Below are 17,201 nucleotides of genomic sequence, written 5' to 3' on the forward strand. Positions count from 1 at the left end.
AGAATTGCTGTGCGTTCTTTTGTAAATCTGTTATAAAATGTTTTAAAATTACGCCAGAATATTTTGGGGAATATCTCTCATAGAAACAAAAATTGCAATTCCCGTATGGCTCTAGCCTTGGTATTTTCTTTTGTGTGTGTATTTCCCTTGGTGGGAGTAGAATGAGGTGCTATTGACAAAGGGCTTTCCAATCTTCTTCCACAGTGCTTGCACAATACTAAGATTTTTTTTTTAAATTCTTCCAGCCATGTTCCTTTTGTTCTGCAACAGTATCTGTTACTAGTGTCTCCATACATTTTAATTGCAAAAATTTTCAAAGCATTTCCTTCAGCTTTAATTACCCTTAGCTTTTGGCCTCAAATAACAAATGATGTCATCATGAGGTGCTTGAGCAAATAGCTCTCCCTCAGTTAAATGGGAAAGGGTTTAAGGCAGGTTATGCTCAGCGAGGGGTCCCTTAGTGTGCTAGGATTAATTTTGCAGACATTGCCACAGTATGCTGCTGAATTGCAGAATAGACTGTTAAATCAGGTTTGGGTTGTTCCTCCACTCCTTCCCTCCCCCGTATTTTCCTGCAGAAGGAAAATGACAAGCTGGCTGGATGGAAAGAATTGTGCTGCAATAAGAAAGGGCTGAGGAGAACTAAAACTGAGAAACTTTTGTAAAGATGTTATTTTACTAGCATTTCTTGCATTTATTCAAACTGCACTGGGAGGTCTTGGTTTGCATTTTTCATAGCTGTTCAAGATGAAATCTCTATATTGCTGAAATGTATTATTTTAAAATTGAACATTAAAAGTTATTCAATTGTTGTTAGATAATAAAACATACATAACTTTAGGGATGCAGTTGTTGGTTCGGAATATTTCTAATTCAACAGAATTTTTATGGTAAAATGACTTATCCATGCAATTTTTAATTTTCTTTGTGTCATAAATCTACTTTTCTCTACAAGTGCAGTTTCACATTACACATAATCTGGGGTAACAGAAGGCTGCTGCTGAAAGATGCAGTCCTGACCTGCTCCATTTCTCAGAGGCGACTTGTGGCCACAGGGTGAGTCAATCCAATGTGCTTTTGGAGCAGGGAGGAGTGGGTGAGTTGAATAATCTCAGAGAACTTTCTGTTCCTTTATTATATTCATATGAATAAACATGCAAAACTAAACAGAAACACAGAAACTTGACATTTGACTGCAAAAATTCTCTGCCAGTAGAAGGCCTGTATACAATATAGGGAACTGTGTGGTCTGGGGAGTGGTAATATTATATGAACATTTGCATCCGTGCATCACTGATAAATTGTTAATTTGATGGTGATCAGAGGTAATTTTCATATAATGACTGTTTGGCCTATTTCAGTCATTTCCTTTTTGCCTTAACTTACTCCTACATCTGATGCTAACTTGAGACTTTAGGAATATAGGACTGAAACTTCTCTGGTCATTAAGTGCAATTTCCTGTAGAAGAGATTAAGTCATCCAGAAAGGTCACAAGACCACTCACTCTCTACTCTCTGAACTCTGCAAGCCTCAAAACATATCCAAATACCTGAAGACAGACTTGAGATTTTTAAGAAAGAAAGCTCAAACATGACAGTGTGACAAAAAGAAGTGAGCAGGAGAGAAACATTACTACCAGTACAGTAGAAGGGTTTCTGCAAGGTCTGGCTTAGTCAGCATTAAGGACTGGATACTCAGTTTAAGGACTTGTGGCAAAGCATCTGGATATAGAAGTGGTGGCTGCCAATGTCAAAGCAGAATTCGTGCATCTAATTTCACTTTCAAGTCCCATCTGGACACAGCAGCAGCTACTCCAGAAGTGCCAATAAATGTGTGGACACCACAGGGGGCAGTGGGCTGCCAGGACAGCTTGCTGTGTGCTCTTTGCCTTTCACCAGGGAGGAGCAGCCAGTGGGGTGGAATTGTTCTGGAGGCTGGCACCCACTGGTACTGCCTGCATGACCTTAGGAAGTAGAGTGTGTGTCTACAGAAAGCAGCAAATTAAATCCAAAGAATGCTACATGTAGGGGTCTCTTCCTGTCTTACTAAGGGGCAGAGTCTTTCCTGACCCCAAATCTAATTATTGGTTTAGCCCTGAGCATATGTGCAAGACATAAAAGCAGGCATCTTTGTGACTCAGTGCTTAAGTTTCCTTATCTATAAAATGGAACTGGTAATACAGATTTTGCTCTCAGAACTTTCTGTTTCGTGAATTTTTGCCACATTTCTCAAGGCCTAGTGATTTAATGGTTGCCTTGAACAAGATAATTATTTATAACAATTGATAGAGTTGATGCAAATTTCAATTCAGTTTTATGGCCTGGGATTGCTGTCTTATCAGCTGATAACCTTTCACTTGAGCCTAGCCAGATCATTTGAAACTATGGCATGATAAAATACAGGGGATTCCATCAGAACAGAATTTTGTGACCCCTGGCACCAGTGGGAATGTTCATGCCCTTGCTCAAAGTGTCCACATCCATTCCACACTTTCTACTTCCGTTCCTAAGGTTTGACACCAGAAGCTTTCTTGCTGTATCTTATGCTGGATGCTCATCTGGTAGATAAACCACCTCCACTGAAGTGAGACAACTTTGAATAACTGGGTGCTTTCAAAAGATCTGGTTTTCTGCCTTCAAGTATCTGTCAGATGAAGTTCCAGAAGACCCTCCCATTGAGGGTTTCTCTTCTGGGATCTCTTTTAGCACGCTGTTTGCTTGGCTCCCCATAGCTCATCCTCATTTCCCAACAGTGGGCGATGTCTGTCTGTAACAGGAGTGGGACATTGCAATAGCTGACTGTCTGACTTAGCTGAATATCCTCCAAGCCTGATGCATGCTTTCTGGCCCAAAAGTGAGCTGTTTTCATAATTTCTTCTGCAGTCAAGGTCAATCTCCCTTGCAGAGAGTTCAGTGCTAGAAATATGAACTGTGGATGGAGACACAACTTCCAAGTCTAAGAGGGAATTTTTGCGAAGCGATAGAAAGATTCGGCAGTGAATTTTTAACCATGTTATCAGAAGGTTTTTATTACATGAGTTTTTGGGTTTTTATAGGAGTTGCTGAGTTCTCACTTTCTCCTCCATTTCAGAACAGCTGCTCAGAAAAGGGAAGGGGAAAAAAAAGGTCTTTGGCTTTAAGCAAGAAGGGAGAGTAGCAACCAAAACCAGCTGTAGAATGCAGGATATTGATACCCATGACTTCTGGATATTATGCATTCTCTACTACTTGGAAAAAAGAGACTGTTGTGAAAAGGACAAAAGAGCCCACAGACAAGCAGAGTCCCCACAGCCACTTTTGCCCTTACATTAGCTCACAGCAGTTTGGAGAATCTAGCTAAAAACATGAACTCTGGTCGTTTGATTCCTGCCTCTCTGCTACTGTTTTCCACAAAAGATTTCGCTGGAAATTATTCTAAATGCATATGAAGCAATGAAATACTTCTGTATTCAGTCAGTTCCTTCACAGGACTAAGTTGGACGTGGCGGTATAGAGGAATTTTTTTTCAGATGTGTAATTTTGTTATTAGCACAAGCTGAACTATTGGGAAGGGGGCTCAATGCTGATTTTTTTCAGTCATCTTTGCTTTGTGCTATAACCATGCTGAAGTCACAAACCTGTTTTCAAAGGTAACTGTGGTTGAAAGAACTGTGATCCATCAACTTAACCAAGCAGTTTAAGAGAGTTTTGTTGTATAATTTTCACCAATAGTCACAAAGAATGAAAATCCTGTGATAAGTGTAAAACCAGTGCTAGTTAAAAATTACCAGCTGGTCATGTTTCCTTTCAACTGATTGGCTTAGTGGTGGTTTTACACACTATTTTAATCCAAACTGTAATGTCTTGTATAATACTGATGGGTGTGTCTGTTCCATTAAGATTATGGCTTTAATCACAGGATTAATCATAGCAATAGAATGTACTAAAATCAAAGTTTTAGAAAATAATTGGAGTTAAGTGATGTGTAAGAAGTGATGTATGATGAGGCCCTGGGCTACCTCATCTAAAACTGAAGTTAGGGCTACTTTGAGCAGACAGTTAGGCCTAGTGACCTCCTGAGGTCCCTTCCAAGCTGAACATCCTGTGGTTCTGTGCTTTGGAGGAGCCTTGGACTGCTCTGCCTCTTACGTGACTTTGAGAATTTCAGGCAGGGTGGTTATAATTGATGTGATTCATGGATATCTTGGAGGAGCTTGCATTTGAAATTTATTAGAAATGTGATTATTTTATTTTAAAGATAAGTGTTTTGGTCAAAACATATCAAAATTAACTCCAGTTAAAAAGCTGAAATCTTTATCACTACGTGTGACTTCCATTGCATTTTCTGCAATGATAGTATATTATTTCTCCAGCTTGTCTTCCTTAATTAAAGAGTAATTAAAGAGTGGCTGAAGGAGCTGGGGTTGTTTAGTCTGGAGAAGAGGGGGCTTAGCTGTGACCTTATCCCTCTCTACAACTACCTGAAAAGAGGTTGTAGCCAGGTGGGGGGCGGCCTCTTCTCACAGGTAATAAGTGACAGGGGGAGAGAATATAACCTTAAACTGTGCCAGGCGAGGTTTAGGTTGGACATTAGGAGGAATTACTTCACAGAAGTTGACATAGTGGTGTTGGGTCATAGGTTACACTTAATAATGTCAGGAGTGTTTTCCAATCTGATTGATTCTGTGATCCTGTAAAGCATGAAATATTGTTGAAGATCTGTGATTGGTCTTTGGCTTGTTGCCCTGGCCTTGTGAAGCACCTGGACTGTTCCCCTGTGGGTTTGTATCACTAAGCGACACCTCTCTTCCTTGCGGTGTAGCAAATGGATCAGCAATGCGGTTCCGCACCGCGGAACGAGGATGGGGAGCCGGGCAGGTACTGGCCGGACCCCGCTGTGTGCAGGAGGGTGGCTGCAGCGCGCCGCTGTCCCGGGGAGCCCCCGCGCCCCGAGGGCTCCCCGGGAAGAGCAGGAAAGGGAGGGGAAAAGTGCACAGGCGGGGAAAGCGGCCGGAGGGGGTCCCGCTCCCTCCCATTGTTGCCGTTTGCCGAGGCTGGAGCGGGGCGGGGGCGGCGGGGCCGGGGCTCGGGCGGACCCCCCGCCCCCGGCCGGGCGCGCATGCACAGACACTCGGGCACAGACACACACACGGACACGGCACGGACACACGGACGCGGGGCAGCACCGCCGCCCCCGCCCCGCCGGGCTCACTGGGACCATGGCACCGGGGCTGCCCCTCGGCTCCGTCCTCCTCGCCCTCGCTGCCTGGCTCGGGGGTCCCCGGCTCGCCGCGGCCACCGGAGCAGCGAGCGGCAGGAGGGGCCCGGCGGCCGATGCGTGCGGAGGGAGGGTGAGTAGAGCGAAGCGGAGCTGCTGCCGGTGCGGGGAAGGGGCTCTGCAAATTGCGGGGAGAAGCGGAGGTTCCGCGGCTCGGGCGCTGTCCCGGGCCGGGAGAGCCGCGGTGCGCCGGGGGAGGGAGGGAGCGAGCGGGCTGTGAGGGGACACTTCTGCAACTCATAACGCTGCCCGGGGCTCCGCATCTGGGAGTTAATTGCGGCCGGGAGAGAGGGTGGCATTGCCCGGGAAGGGATATTTATTGGTTTGTCGCCTGGGGCAGGGAGGCAGCTCGGAGCCGGCGAGTGTGAAGAAGTCACTCAACAGGTCCTTTACCACCAGCGCGCTCCCCTTCCCCGAGCCGACCTGCGCGGCGAGGAGGATAAAAGCGATCGCTGGGGCTTTGTTATTTTAATGATTCGAGGCCGGCTTGGGGTCTTAGCTCCGGGCCTGATCATTATACAGAGGATGTAGGAAATTTACGGGAGGGGGAAGGGGGAGGAAGGTGATAAACGTTTTGTTACTGGGCTTTGCCTTTTGTTCCTGTTTCTGGTGTGTTTTGCTGTCAGATTTTCCTCGATTGCTTTTTTTCCCCTTAAGTATCTTTTAATAACTTTTGAGTTGAGTGTTTTGGTTTGTTTCTTTTCTTTCTCCTGATATTACAGATTTAGTTGAAGCGTGGTGATCCGGGAACATTGGAGGGAACACAACTGACTTTCATTGCTTTTCCTTATTGTTAGACTGTCACTAAGGATTTTCTTGGTTTCAGATCAGGTCCTTTGAGAGCGTTGCTGCAACACACAGTTCAGAAGTTTGTAGGGCATAGTTTAGAAAGGAGAAAGCACCGGGAAATGTGTAAAAGAACGGTGTGGAAAAACAGAGTTCAGACCCTGATAAAGCTTAAGACCTAAATCTTTATGTTGGATGGAACTGTTAAAGGTTTAGACTCCCCTATTAGGCCTCTTTAACTGAGAATTGGGAATAAAATGTTTTGGCTCAGTATGTCTATTGTATGTTCCATCAGACGTGGGCAGGATGCTACACAGGCTTATAACGACCACTCTATATTTGTGTAGAGTTTTGCATCAGTTATTAAGTAAATTATCACTATTAAAAGTCATAGCACTTGATTAGTGTATTTTGACGTTTATAGAAATGTGCAGATGCAGTTTATTCTGGATTTATTTTTGCTTACATAATTGATGTAATTGTATGTATTAAACAGGAATGTGCCACAATATAGTTATTTTAATATAGTGATTTTGACTGGCTTTTAGATGAGTAAAACTTAACTCTTTCCAATTAGCATAACCCCCTTCTTTGTCTTTATTGCTCACAACAAATGTACCGTCTTAGCTTATAAAATATTTGTACTAGTTTCTGGTTTTATGGTATTTTCAGCTTCAAGTTCAGGCTTTCCTAGCCAATTAGTGAGATACCTTGTGTAATTGTGTAGCTGTAATTTCTTGGTCTGATTTTGTAACACCGCTCTTGTGAGTGATTGCCTCCATAACCCAGGCAGGGCAGCATTTATTAGAGTAATGATTGCAGGATGGTACCCATTGTCTCAGTTATGTGGTATTTATCTTGGGCTGCATGTAAGTTTTGAGTAGACTTGACATACTATTAAATGACTGATGGCCCCTCTAACACATTGTCTGCTCTGGAGCAGGGTTGCCTTTGAAGTAGTACCCTGTAGGAAGTAAAGAGACTATTTGCTCTATTAAAATTCCTTGGTATTTCCTCTGTTTAACCACAGGCCACTTCCCCTCTGCCACTCTAAACACTGCAGGGACACTGACTGATTGAAAAGACACAAACCCTAAGTAATTGTATCCTATTCAAATAGATATTCTTATTGCAGGTTATTTATAAGTAGTGTCTAATTAATGTATGCTAAGGGCAAGAATAAATGAAGTGGTTGAATTGAGGTAATTCTCAATGGCATAAACAATCTAAAAAAATATAATTTAACTTTTAATCGTTGTTTAAGGAGAAATAAAATGTAGGTAGCTGAGTGGTTGTATGTGCATTTAGATACACACACATTGGATATTTTCCTCTGTTAATTTTAAATGTGTGATGCACTTCCCCCTGATGAATCTTTTTTATAATATGTGTTGTTTTTGAAAATCTACATTCCGTTTTGCTGCATTTATACAATTAATGCTCATCTTCCTTTTACTCTTCAAAATACAGTTTTAAGTATCCTCAATATTTTGTGGCAGTAAAGGACTGACTGGATGAGAGCATATTACTGGACTACAGTTAAAAGAATGTGATGAGGAAATGTTTGTTCAGTTTATTCACAGCTCCTGAAATTGGTCCTAATAGATAACGTTTTCAAAGACTAAACTTTTAGATTTTTTTTTTTCTTTTACAACTTCTATTGTAAAATACATACCTGTATTAATGACCTTCTCTAGTAATACACCAGCACTGGAAGCTCAATGTGTGTCTGCAGCAGGAAAGCAATTAATACCTGGACAAGTAACTTAACATCACCATTACCAACAATTATCAGATTTCAGTGGGTCCAGGATCTTAGAATTTGCATTGACTTTGGTAAGGCTAGGATTTCTTTCATTGATGTTTAACAGCAATTTTGATGTATTCCAACACTTAAGGTTATTTCAGATTGAGGTAGAACATTTGCTTAAAGCAGAATAGCGTTGCAAAGTAGCTTTCCATATGGATGATCTTAGGACGTCATATGCATACCTTTATCCAGAAAAAATAAATCAGGGAAGGGCCTCTTTTAATCTAGAGTAAGTATGTCCACATGGGGAGCTATTCTGGAAAAGCAGTCTCTGAATTTTTCTCATCCTATAAACAAGCCATGAGGTGCACAGGGAAGACAGACGTGGGATCTGAGGATGATTTGAATATATTTCAGATTCATTTATTCAGCGTTAAACACATGAGCAACTTTACTCTCAAGTTGTTTTGTAGATTCTAATGGGACTACACACGAGTAATTTTTTTCATATGTTTAATTCCTCTGAAGTTCCTGGCACTGAACCGTGTTCAGTATAAAGCTTAAATTTAATGAGACTGTATGATGAGAAAGAATAAATAATACAGCATTTTGGGAAACCTTCCCCCCTCGTTAGCAGGGAGTTGTACCTTCATTTGCCTTTTTAAGCACAGCTGCTCAGACATACTGGGGGTCCCTGTTCCCATGCATTCTCCCCTGAAACTCTCCCTGTGTCACCTTCTGTGCTCTTTATTTAAGGAGCTTTCCACTTCCTTTTCTCTTTCATGGCAGAGCCTCTGTAGAGCCCCATTTCCTACCGTTCCACCATCAGGAGCTCTGTCTGGCTCATTATTCTTTAGGCTCATGCTGCTGTGTCCCTACATTTGTCTCCTCAAGCATCCCAAAGCAGACTCGTGCTCCTCTACAGCTGCTCTTTGCTAAGCACAGAGCTAGGTCTTACTCAAGTGCTTTTCCCAGTTAAATGCATGTTTTGGCAACTTTATTTAGGAGGAAGAATACCCTGTAACACAGTAAGAAATAATTTACCAAAGTTTAAATTCCTCCCTTTTATTTCTTATTATATTCCAACAGTTAAAAAAAATCAGATTTTCTCTTGCAGAATACTTAAAAATTTTAAGAGGCATTAAGCAGAACACAGACCTTAGATGGTGCATGGTGGAAGGTGTTAATGTTTGCCATAAGGGAGTTCTTTAATCTGTGGACAGTTCCAGAGTTGGTTGAAAGCTCTGCAGACCAGATGCCAGCAGTTCTGTATCTGCCATATTTTTGGGATTTTTAGAATCAATAGGTTTCTCTCCCCAGCATATAGAACAATGTAATAGCGTTTCAGAATTGATGAGATGTGTCACTTAAAGCTTAGTGCATTTCTCTGATTAAATATAAAGCAGCATGTTGAGTGCCAGGCTTTGCAAGCATGGTCAGCCATGCAGGTAGGCATCTGTATCACTTTTGTTTAGCTTAGAATTTGGCTTCAGGATCCTTCCAGGGTTTGTTGTTGAGTTTTTTTGAATTTCATTTATCAAGTAAGGTAGCAGAGAATGTGACCCTTTTTTTTACTCTGGTGTCAAAAAGCATTGATGGCCAATCTGCCTATTTAAGGGAATTTTAAAAAGCACAGAATAGCCTAAATATGTTGGTGTTAAATTAGCAGATGAATGTTTCTTTGGGAACTGTGAGGCTGTGCAGTTTAATGCTGTGTTCTCAGGATGAGCATTCAAAAAACTAGGGAAAAAAATTACTCAAAAACATGTGCCTGTTTTTGTAATTGAAACTAACTCTCAATATTAACAACAAAATTGTTGTTCCTTATGTGTTTGTATGAAACTGGAGATTTGAATACAGTGCTAATTCATCAGCTGTTCATGTGCAGTTGAAGTTTCTTAAGACTGTTACAGATTCGATGAATTTTGTCTCTAGAACGTGTTCCTTACTTTAGATGTTTAACTTCACTCCCTGTGTTACTTCCCCTAAGTAGAAGTGTAGTAACTGCTGTACTGAACTTGTTAATTTAAAATCTTGAGAGGCTTGTTTAAGAAAAGGTTCTGCCTTAACACATTAGTACTTTATAGTCCACTGGTGAAAGGATGTTAAGCAGTCGTGATTAGATAATACTGGCTTTTCTTTAGGTAATTATTTGGAAATGTTAATGTAATATGGATGTTACTTAATTAAAACTGCAACATTTAAAGGGTGTTTAATAAGGACCAGCTGTCTTTTCCAACAGATCAGTCTGAAGATGATGAAACAAAGCTTTGATGTGAACTTGCCTGCTTAATTCTGCTCAAAGGCTGAATTTTACCCATAAATTTAGCATGTGTTTTTAGAAGCAAACAAGATAAGAGGAGTGTGAAGTATTACTGCAAAGCTGTTAAGCCTGAATGCCATTTTTAGTTTTTAAAAGTCAAAAGTATTTTTCAAGTATTTTGCTTTGTTTTTCCATATACTGCTACCAGTATAATGAAGTGTATTTCAAATATATTTTTTTCTGAAAGATTTGGTTAATGCTGATGTTCCTATAGCATGTGTTGATTTTAGATTTAAAAATTAACATTATGCATTAGTATGTTACACCTAGAAAAAAAACAATAAAAGTTGTATCAGATACATAAATGCTTATTTGTTATATCCTTATCCCTATAGTAATTATGAAAAATCATTGTATACCAGTGCAAGTTACAGTAACTTGGTTAGATCAGTACATTAATGTGAGACTTTATTTAAGGGTCAAAATTTAGGTGCAGTCTTGAAAGAGGGTTTATCCTTTCATGTATAGAGTATTTTATAATTGTGGCACTGTCCAGCTGTTTGTCTTTCCCAGCTCTCCTCAACAGGAGTGGCACATCTTGACACTCAATATTTCTAGGTGATTTTTTTCATAAAGACTTGAACCAGATATATACTTACTAAAGTAGTGAATACAGGCTTATGCCTGCAATGGATAGACTCACTGCAGTATTCACACAACAGAAATACAGGTATTACCACTTTGGTTATCCAAACTTCTGCCAGCCAAGCCAGGGTATAAATGTGTATTTTAATATGCTTCCACCTGGTTTACTTAGTAAATTTTACTTTCAGCATCATATCTAAGACATCATTTCTGGATTTTAAAAAAAATTGGTGACCTCTATGGATGGCATATGATGACTCTTATCAAATGGGAGTACCTTATCAAATGGTATAAAAGTTTTGGTAGTGAGACAATAAATAAAAAGGAACAGCGAAAAGCACAGTTAAGAATTATTTCTTAAAGTTAAGTGGCTGTCCAGTTTTCTCTGAATCTATGTATATTGTGCTCTATCTTACCAGAAGACCATCAATAACCTCATTTCTAATCAGTACATACATTCTTACTGCCATATTTTCTTAAGTTCATAAATATTTTATAACTACAGGTTCTTAACTGTTTTGGGTTTTGCTTATCAGCAGTGTTTTACATCTGGCTGAAAAACAGTTTGAGCACAGACTTTTTTGTTTGACCATGTGTGTAGTAGATAAGGACCTGAGTTTTGGTTTTGGAAAGAGCTTGGAGTAACCAACTTGACAGTGAAGATGCATCTGATGACTCTGTTGTCAGTGTTTGAGGTTTTGCCAAGTCTTGTCGTAGCACCAATTTTCAGTGGGTTTCTGCTTGCCAAGCTTTCAGTCTCACAAATTGCTTCCTTTGCCACCAGCACTCAGAAAACAAGCTCTGTTCATGGTTCTCTTTGGTAGTTTGGGTCATCATACCTGTAGTAAGGGATAGCAAAAGGAAGTATCTGTATCCTAATTTGATATTGTGTTTAACGGTCACTCACACTTTTCCTCATCTCGGGGCTGTTGATCAGGATATGGAACATATGGAAAAATGTGATAGCAATCTGTCAAATACATGTTATGATCTTAGTTCATATTACCTCCTAAGTTAAAAGCTATAGGTGTGTGAGCATCCTTTACTGTTCTTATGGTTATGGATTTGGGCTTGGGCTGTTATTCATCAGGACAGTAAATTTGGGTTTGAGGGCACATCACTTGTGCTGCTCATTCCAATGTACCCAAATAAATGTGAGAGGTAGCTTTGTCCTAGGAGATTTCATGCTAGATCAGGTGTCACACCTCTTCTTGCAGGCCTGGAAGCATAACCTCTCAGATGTGTGTTCTGGTTAGTTCAAGAAGAACTCTAGAGTTGTGTGTCCATCTGATCTGAATCAAATTTGTTCTGCCTGGTGATCTGACAGTGTTACAGAGGTGCCTGTGAAGTGATGATCTCTGGGTTGACTGGAGCACCTTTTGTTGGCAGTGTGGGGCCTGCAGTCTTTGAGTCTCTACCTGGCCTTTTCCTGTTCCTTTACAATGTACAGAGCAGAGGGTGTGGCAGGAATGCCGAGGTCAGTGTAGTGTCTAAAAGGCCAATGCTGTTGAAATGTGTTCTTCTGTTTTCTGTAGCCTTTGTATTCTGATAATCTCACATTAAAAGTGTGAGCTCCTTTTGTGCTCAACCCTGGGTTGGCAGAACCAATAAGGGACAAATGAGGAGCGTGTGGAGTTCAAAGGGCTCCAACTAAATATGTGTATCAGGACATAAGTTGCTGTGAATGGTGGGTATTACACAACAACTGGACAACATCAATCTAAGTCTTGGGGCTGCTGTCTGAAGGAGATGACAGATCTGCAGTTCTACTTGGAGCTGCTCATTTTGGGCTTTCAGGTTTCCAAATCATTGATTTGTAATGATTGATCTATGTGATCCTTTACCTCAAAATTGTGTGTAGTAACATTTCCATACCCAGTGTAATACGGCACTGCTGGGTTTTCCTCATGGTTGGTGGGCACACTTGGATTTTAATTTCTGACCTTCCTTATGTTCTTCACTCTTATATCAGTGGGAGGGACTAGATATTTCTGATCTTACTTCTGACTACATTCAAATCCAACCAAGCAATCAATGACTTCCCTGACTTTTTTTGTGTACGGCTGTGGGAAAATTCCTGGTTGGCTGGCTATGAATTAATGAAAATCCTTAGAATGCCTCACTAATGATAGCTCCTGTGGCTTTAAAAATGCTATTCCCTTTTTTAATTTGAGGGAGGTCACAGAGGTTTACAGAAACTAAGAAAAGAAAACTTAACATCTGGTCGTGCTCTGCTGATGACTGCTTTTGTGTGAAGAAAAGTTATGGCGTCACCTCAGCATCAAACACATTCAAGGTGATCCTTTCTAAGAAGTCTTTGCAAGAACCTTCTTCACTCAAACTGTGTTTTCTAATTAACTTTGCTTTGTATTTTCAAATGGAGGATTTTAGTTCTCCATGGGAATCCCAAACTCACAATGTTGTTACTTAAAATACACTCTATCTTTATAAAATAAACTTATTTTCTTGATTTTTTATATATATACACCATGAAATGTTTCTATATGTTTACTGATATTTTCCTTTAAGAGTTATTGAACTCCAAGATTAAAACAAGCTACTGGGTTGGATTCTGGGGTTCATAAAAGGAAATTTGTTTTGTGTTTGCATATCCATAGTGAAGTTCAGTTTCATCTATTTGCATATAAAATTCCAAAGAGTAATCTAATTTGTGAAAGTCCTCATTTTCAAGTTTTAATTTTACAGGCTAAAAGAGAATGTTTGGCTTTTTTCCTCCCAAATAATGCAGGTTACAATTATGTGTGAAGTTAGTTTAGCTCATAGAAAGGCATAGTATGAGAATGCAAACAGTAAATCTTACAAGTTGTTAAATCTAGAAGTTATCAGCTGCTCAGTTAAACATATGTATTCCAGGTGTGACTGGCCTGGAATCTGAAAGCATTGAAGAATACAACTTTAGAGACTTTTAATAGTCACATTATCTTTTTATATTATGAAATGATGATTTAAACAAACTCTATGCAGGCCTCTGTTTGTCATCTGCTTGTGGAAAAAACACCCCAATCTGTTTTCCTTAAACTTGGAATACTAAGGGATTTGTTGAGTGGTTTTGTTTCTGGTTTTGCTGTGTTGTTCTGTCTGAAGAGCTAAAATCCTACCTGTTAAAATCAGTGGCAGCACTTTGACTTCCATTTTGATGGGATTTTCTTCCATACTCCAAGGGGTTTGATGCTTAGTGGTTGCCCAGCGCTGAACTGCTGTGACTGACTTCATGCAAAAGCTGGCACAAGCCTCTAATCTGGTGTTTCTGTGTGTATATGGGAATGTTGCTGCCTGCTAAACTAGAACAGGAGCTCACAGCACAGATCACTTCCCCAGTGCATCCCTTGTGGAGAGGATTTGGGTGCATCTTCTCAGCTCAGGGCAGTGCTCAGCCAGCCAGGCTGACTGGGAGCAGGACAGGTGGGCCCATGGGACATGGTCCTGGTGTTCCCAGCTCAGCCAGAGCAGAGCACTTGGCTGCCACGGCAGTTTCTCATCCTTAGGCTTTGCTGATAATTGCTGTCTTCAATCTCAGTGTTGCATAGATGTGTCCTGGAACAGCCCATGTAGGGTGTTCTCAGAGTAGGGAGTGCACTGTGAAGTTGCATCTTAATTTATCCCATAGGAATGACTTCCTTTACTAACAGGCCATTAGGGATAGATTTCCCCCCCTGCCCCCTCAAGTGTACAGTGTACCTTTGGATACAGCTGGCAAGCCAATGAAGAATTCCATCATTTTCCTCTGTCTGAGCTGTTAAGGTGCCAGTCTATATCTCATCTCAAAGCCCTTATAAATCCTGCCTGCACTGCTTCCTATTCCTCCTGTTCCTACAGGAATCAATGTTACCTTCCTGTCCAGGCTTGCCCCTAATTGTAGGCAGTAGTAACAAAATGAGGATGGAAGTTGGAACTGGTAAATTGTGCAATTTAGGCTGAGCATAAAGAGTGCTCTGTCTGGATGAACTTCAGATATGGTGTGGGAATGGGGCGTTGCTGAATTGGAAATCTTTTTAGCAAAGTTTTCAAGCTTGTGCTGGGCTTCCCCTCGAAGTCTGAGAGATATGGGGTATAAATGAGTGATTTAAGCTTCACCTTATGAGTGTGAGCAAAGCCTTAGAAGCTTGGAGTGGGATTCTGAAAATGAATGGAGTGCCCTAACTCCTATTAACTTTCAATGGGATTTGTTCTCTTTTGTGGCTCAGGGGTGTAGTTACTCAGTATTGACTCAGCAGTGAAGCTGGTTAGTGAAATTTTCACTCCCATCTGCTTTTCCTCCCACTTTGGTGTTGCTGTTTGCTCTTCCCTCCCCACCTGCTTTAATGCACCTATTTGTGAGCTGCATTGTAATTCACATTGTTAAAGCAGTTTGAATTGAAAGTATCCTGACTTTTCTTTTTCTTTTCACAACTGAGGTAACTTCAATGACATGGACAAAATGAGGTGCCCATGCAGTTATGTTAAGTATATGTTCAGAATTGGTGAATGACAGCATGGAGGAAGAGCCAGGGACTGCACAGGGGAATCAGGAAATCCCAAAGCTAATTTTGTGATTAGGTCAATGTTCCGTGTAACTATTCAGATGCTTTTAAAATTCCCACCCTTGAGGTGTGTTAATTTAGATACCTTTAAAAAAGTATGTCATCAAAAGAATTTGAGGTTGGTATACTGAGCATACATGAAACTTTAAGTTATTCAAGATTTTTCATGTGAACATTTTTTACAGTGAAATTTTCACAAGCAAGAAGATGATAATGTTTCAGAAATCACTTCAGTGTCTGTTGAAATGCAGCCAACTCTGTGGTGGAATACAGAGCTCAGGGTAACGTTATACAACCCTTCCTGCCAGGAAATGAAGAGTAGTGTATTCATTTGTAACCCAAGGGGGAACTTCACTGTACAGCCTATAGTTTGTGAAAGGAATTTGGACTGATTACCACTAAAATTACAGAATGACCCACTAGGTCTTATTAGCTCTGTTTCTTACCTTGCTCTGAAGACAGCATCTCCTGTTAGTACAGTGTCCAGGAGCAAATCTGTGTAGTTATTCAGTACAGTTAAGGATGTTTCCCCATTATAAAGAGCTTTGATTTTATTTACTCTGTCAGAATTTTATCTGAGGCCTCCTGATACTGCTTCACAAGCCACGTGGTAACAGCCCCAAAAGAAGAAAGGGCCAGACATTTAGCCTGATGCTTGAGTTATGAAAGAATATCTAAGGTTTTGCTTTTTCTGTTGTTATGAAATATTTAGCTAAGATACTTTTCAAAGAATCAGTAAATTATCTTTTTCATAGTTACAGCTTTGCTTTATTGTTTAATTTTATTTTTTTTTAGCAAATTGTGTTGTTGGTGTTTAATAATTATCTTTACCTTAGTTTACCTTCTGACAGGAGTAATAGCTTAACTACAAAAAGAGTTAAAATAAGAATCAAAAAGACAAAACAAACACCTAACTCAGCCTGGCCCTAACAGGTGAAAACTTATTTTTTCCATGCTTCTTCAGAACATCAATGGAAACAAAACCTTTATCTTTTATTCATTAGTTAGGAATAATGCAAGTTGGGATAGCTTAGGTTTCTCCATATAGTTGCATTTGCAGGAGTAATTCCCTAATCATGCCATTCGCTTTTGGGGTTCTCTTTCAATAAGGGCCACTGGCCGTGAAATGTCATGCAGAGTTTGAAAATGGGACATTCAGCTCACTAAAGAATGAGTTGCAAGGACAGAAGTTTCTTTTTATTACATTCTGGCAGTAGATGTAGGAATCAAAGGCACAATATGAGTGATGGAATAACAGCCCATACTGTCTAACAGTGCTGAGAGAGGTGGGTGAGGAGTGCTCAGTGTAACCACATCACCTTTGTTACATGTTTTAGTTATTGTTTATTGTATTCCACTCAATCCCAGAAGTTCCAGTGTGTAAACTCCAGTAGTTTATTTGCTCGTATGTGAGGAGCTGACCTGAGTTCCAGGTGTGATTCCCACTCTTCTCCCACCGTGGTCAGGTTTCCTTGCAACAGAGGAAATATTTGTTTCCATATTTATATTTTAGCATCACATCCAACTAATATTCCTGTTTTAAGTTATCATTTATATTGGAAGTGAAACTTGATGATCTTTGGATCTACTTCTCAATTTACTACAATAATATAATATTTTATATTTTCCTGTTCAGTGATTTAGGATTAGCTATTTATATGTTCAGCTTAATGTTGATTAAAAGAAGTCAAGTAGAAGTTTGTTAGAAACACAGATTCAGTTTAACTTTTTAATCTGTGCACTTAAATGCCATCTTAAAACTTTCATTGCATTCTGTTTTCTTAAATAAGGTGACTGCTAGAAGAAAACTTGTTCATTGTATTGACTTCCTGCATAGAGACACTTTTGTTCAAAGTGATTGCTTCCTGCAGAAAAGGATCAGTTAGTGTGTGTGTATCTTTAAAAATAAGAGGCTAAAAAATAGTATAAATGCTTTTTTGAGTATTTTGAAATTCAAAA

At 40.1% G+C, this 17,201-nt stretch overlaps 1 protein-coding gene across 4 annotated transcripts in view; it reads left to right on the forward strand.

Moving 5' to 3' along the window:
* IL17RD (interleukin 17 receptor D) overlaps positions 1-17,201 on the forward strand; it is a 58,442-nt gene that overhangs the window by 11,299 nt on the left and 29,942 nt on the right. The window contains exon 1 of one of the 4 annotated variants that reach the window (XM_064667622.1): positions 948-1,056. The exons of 1 other annotated variant lie outside the window; for it this stretch is intronic. Coding sequence is in view for 2 of the 3 variants with exons in the window: in XM_064667620.1 (XP_064523690.1) it covers positions 5,199-5,330 (132 nt within the window). In the remaining variant the exon portion in view is untranslated. Of the gene's footprint in view, positions 1-947; positions 1,057-5,045; positions 5,331-17,201 lie in introns of those variants that run through there. 2 more of the 4 variants (XM_064667620.1, XM_064667619.1) reach the window with 2 other exon arrangements.

The sequence above is a fragment of the Pseudopipra pipra genome, chromosome 11, assembly GCF_036250125.1.
Source record: "Pseudopipra pipra isolate bDixPip1 chromosome 11, bDixPip1.hap1, whole genome shotgun sequence".
NCBI lineage: Eukaryota > Metazoa > Chordata > Aves > Passeriformes > Pipridae > Pseudopipra > Pseudopipra pipra.